Source organism: Hibiscus syriacus, unplaced genomic scaffold (genome assembly GCF_006381635.1).
Source record: "Hibiscus syriacus cultivar Baekdansim isolate YM2019G1 unplaced genomic scaffold, ASM638163v2 tig00110213_pilon, whole genome shotgun sequence".
Classification (NCBI taxonomy): Eukaryota; Viridiplantae; Streptophyta; class Magnoliopsida; order Malvales; family Malvaceae; genus Hibiscus; species Hibiscus syriacus.
In genome coordinates, this window is record NW_024062630.1 from 869,911 (window position 1) to 872,897 (window position 2,987).

General features: G+C 38.2%; 1 protein-coding gene across 2 annotated transcripts; it reads left to right on the forward strand.

Moving 5' to 3' along the window:
• Window positions 1–211: 211 nt before the first annotated feature.
• Window positions 212–1,977, forward strand: LOC120113629. 2 transcript variants are annotated; one of them, XM_039134717.1, is made up of 5 exons: window positions 212–584; window positions 671–910; window positions 999–1,302; window positions 1,387–1,503; window positions 1,635–1,977. In XM_039134717.1, exons 1-5 carry the CDS (start codon window positions 300–302, stop codon window positions 1,745–1,747), a joined length of 1,059 nt encoding a protein of 352 aa, XP_038990648.1. In that variant the 5' UTR covers window positions 212–299; the 3' UTR covers window positions 1,748–1,977. The 2 variants fall into 2 exon arrangements, with proteins under 2 accessions (XP_038990648.1, XP_038990647.1); XM_039134716.1 differs by having other exon boundaries at window positions 1,384–1,503; window positions 1,635–1,975.
• The last annotated feature ends 1,010 nt before the right edge of the window (window positions 1,978–2,987 follow it).

The following is a 2,987-nucleotide window of genomic DNA, read 5'->3' on the forward strand; positions in this document are numbered from 1 at the left end:
TCATTCGGCTTAAATAAAGTTGAAAATTTGTAATAATTTATAAAATTAAAATAAATCCAACGCCACGTTATAGTAATTTCAAAAATAAGCAAAATCTAATTTTGCCTTTTCGAAGCGCCACGATGCAAAATCTCTTTTTGGTTGTCAGAGTTACTTCCATATTTAAACACTGGGGGTTTTAGGCTTTATTTTGTTGAGAATTGAGTATCAGTGTTTTTCTGGTGCAGCTCACTTTTTCTCTTCGTTTTCTAGCTTCTTCGTTGCTTCTCGTCTTTGGGTTCCTTTTTTTTCCTTTGCTCATGGCGGAGGTTTTAGACGATGGTGAGTTTTGGCTTCCGCCTCGGTTTTTAGCCGACGATGACTTGTTTATGGAGAAGAGTAAAATTAATAACAGTCACGACTCTTTGTTTCCCTACGACTTACCGTCGGATCTAAGTTCTCCGGTTGAGTCCGTGCTGGGTTCTACCGAGACAGACAGTGACGAAGAACATTTCCTCGTTGGGTTAACTCGTCAAATGGCTCGCTATACTCTTCAAGATGATTTTGGCGGCAACCACCCTGCGTTTTCCTCTAAGATCTCCAAGGTCTGTTTATAATTAAACACCTGACTCTCTTGTAAGTTTTTGAATCGATGATTATTTTTTATTCACGTTTTTTTACGATTTTTTAGGATTGGGTCTTGTCCAGTTCTCCCGAATCGACCCTGTGTGAGTTTAGCTCAAACAACCATTCTCGAATTTCATCGCCGCCGGGAACATGGACTCTGCTTTGTTCGGCTGCAGAGATAGCAGCGAGGGTACCAGTGAATGAAGAATCAAACGGTGGGTTCATTAACAAAGGCCTTTTAGGACCACCAGCCGAAAAGCCCTCGCCAAACCTTCACCAGTCTCTTTCATCGCGGGCCACTCAAGTAAAAACCTTATGAACACAGTTAAAATTTGTTTTTTTCTGATTGTTTTTCCCTAGAGGCTTTTAATTTGGCTGTTTATTCCCCCTAGTTTCAGCAAGTGGACCAAACCCAGCTAATGAAACGACAACATAACGTACAAGTTTGGGGAGGAAAGAAGCAGCGCCATCAGCAACATGCGGTCCTTCAAAACAGTGTCAGGGGCGGTAATGGTACTAATAGACCTACCGCTGTGTTCCCTCTTGCATGGGCTCCTTTGCTGCAACCCCAGCCTCGAAATGGGGCAGGTGTGGGGGCTGTTTTCTTGGGCAACCCGACCGCCAAAAGGGAATGTGCTGGAACCGGTGTTTTCTTGCCTCGTCGTTCTGGTACTGCTGGACCCCGCAAGAAGCAAGGTCCGTAACTGTAGTTTAAAAACATTGGTGATTGCTATCTTTTGATGCTTCCTATAATCTGATTTTCTCCTTCGTGTTTAGCAGTTTGTCCTGTTCTGGTTCCAGCTCGAGTGGTTCAGGCCTTGAACTTGAATCTTGATGAGATTAACACTCAGCCCCATCTTCTGTCTGGGTTAAACGCGAGTGTCGCTACTGGTAGCGGTAAAAAGAACTTCCTGAGCAAATCTGATTTGATATTCTAGTTTGTGAGTTTATTTGGTTCATGATTATTGTAGGTGGTGGATCGAGGTTTATTCTAGTTTGTGAGTTTATTTGGTTCATGATTATTGTAGGTGGTGGATCGAGGTTTAGAAGTCGTGGGAATGACTTTGCTAAGCAAAACAAGTTTAGACAAAAGCAAGTAATCAGCCGTGAGATTCGGTTACCTCAGGAATGGACATATTGATTCTACTTTGAATTAATCCTCTGTAGTCAAAGGCTAGGACTTGAAGAAAGAGTTTAGTGCAGGGGAAAGAGTAGTTTGATGGGATATTTATAGGTTTAAGAAAGAAAATATTGTTATTAGGAATATGAAAATTGGATTTTTAGGTGAAAATAGAGGTATTTTATAGTGTGAGTAGTGCAAGGCTGAAGCCAGCCGTTTTTGGGCCGGGGGTTACTGTGCTGTAAGCTACGGTTTTGGGATGATAAACTTTGAATTTTGTTGAAAATGAATTCGTAATGGAAAAAATGGACGTTTACACCCCCATGCTTCTCAGCATTCACCCCTTTAATTAATCTTAAATATTTGTGTGCCATGAACATTTTATATATTCAACACCAACCAATCAAACCTGTCATTGAGGAGCTGCTAAAACAAAATTATTAATGGACATTAATGGAGTGTGATGATTATTTATGGGTAATTTATCGACAAATCTAAATTCAGATGGGTACCGACATTCCTGAAACAAGTGGATATTGGTAATTCATTGTGTTATGAGTCGGAACACAAAATAAAGGACACCATTTCACGATTAGCAAAAGGAGAATTGGAGAAACTAAACCTGAATTGCAAGCCATTCCGATTCAAAATAGTTGGACTTCAAAATTCACCTAAATTATGATAGGATGAACTATACTCGTTTGTCATTGAAACTTATTTTGGTAGTTTTCAAAAATTATATTTTGATCATTCGATAAATTATATTGTCGTTGATCGGCCAAATAGAAAAAGGTATGTGAGAAGGATAAGAGGAACTACAAACACCGGCATAAATGATCGAACCAATCGCACTATAAAACTATAATATCTCATCAATTTACAATATAATCAATCTCTATAAGATAAGGTCTATCCACAATTGCAAAAAATAAAGAGATTCATTAATTGGTCTAGAATCACCTAAATTGCATTATGTTCACTTTGATCATTTTCATTGAGAAATATTGATCAATCAAAGTAATCATTGATGCTTGGTCTTAACTTGCTGACATGTTAAATACCTTGCAACATACTAAGACAGCTCTCTCTTCATATTTAGTTACCAATACAACCAACACAAATATGATTCATTTTTTTTATTGTTAGTTTAAGATAAAGTTAAATGTTGATTGAGTTTAGCTTGATAATATTTTCATTGGTACAATACATAAAAAATGTGAGATCATGTACATTCGAGCACTCATTATTCTTTTATTTATGG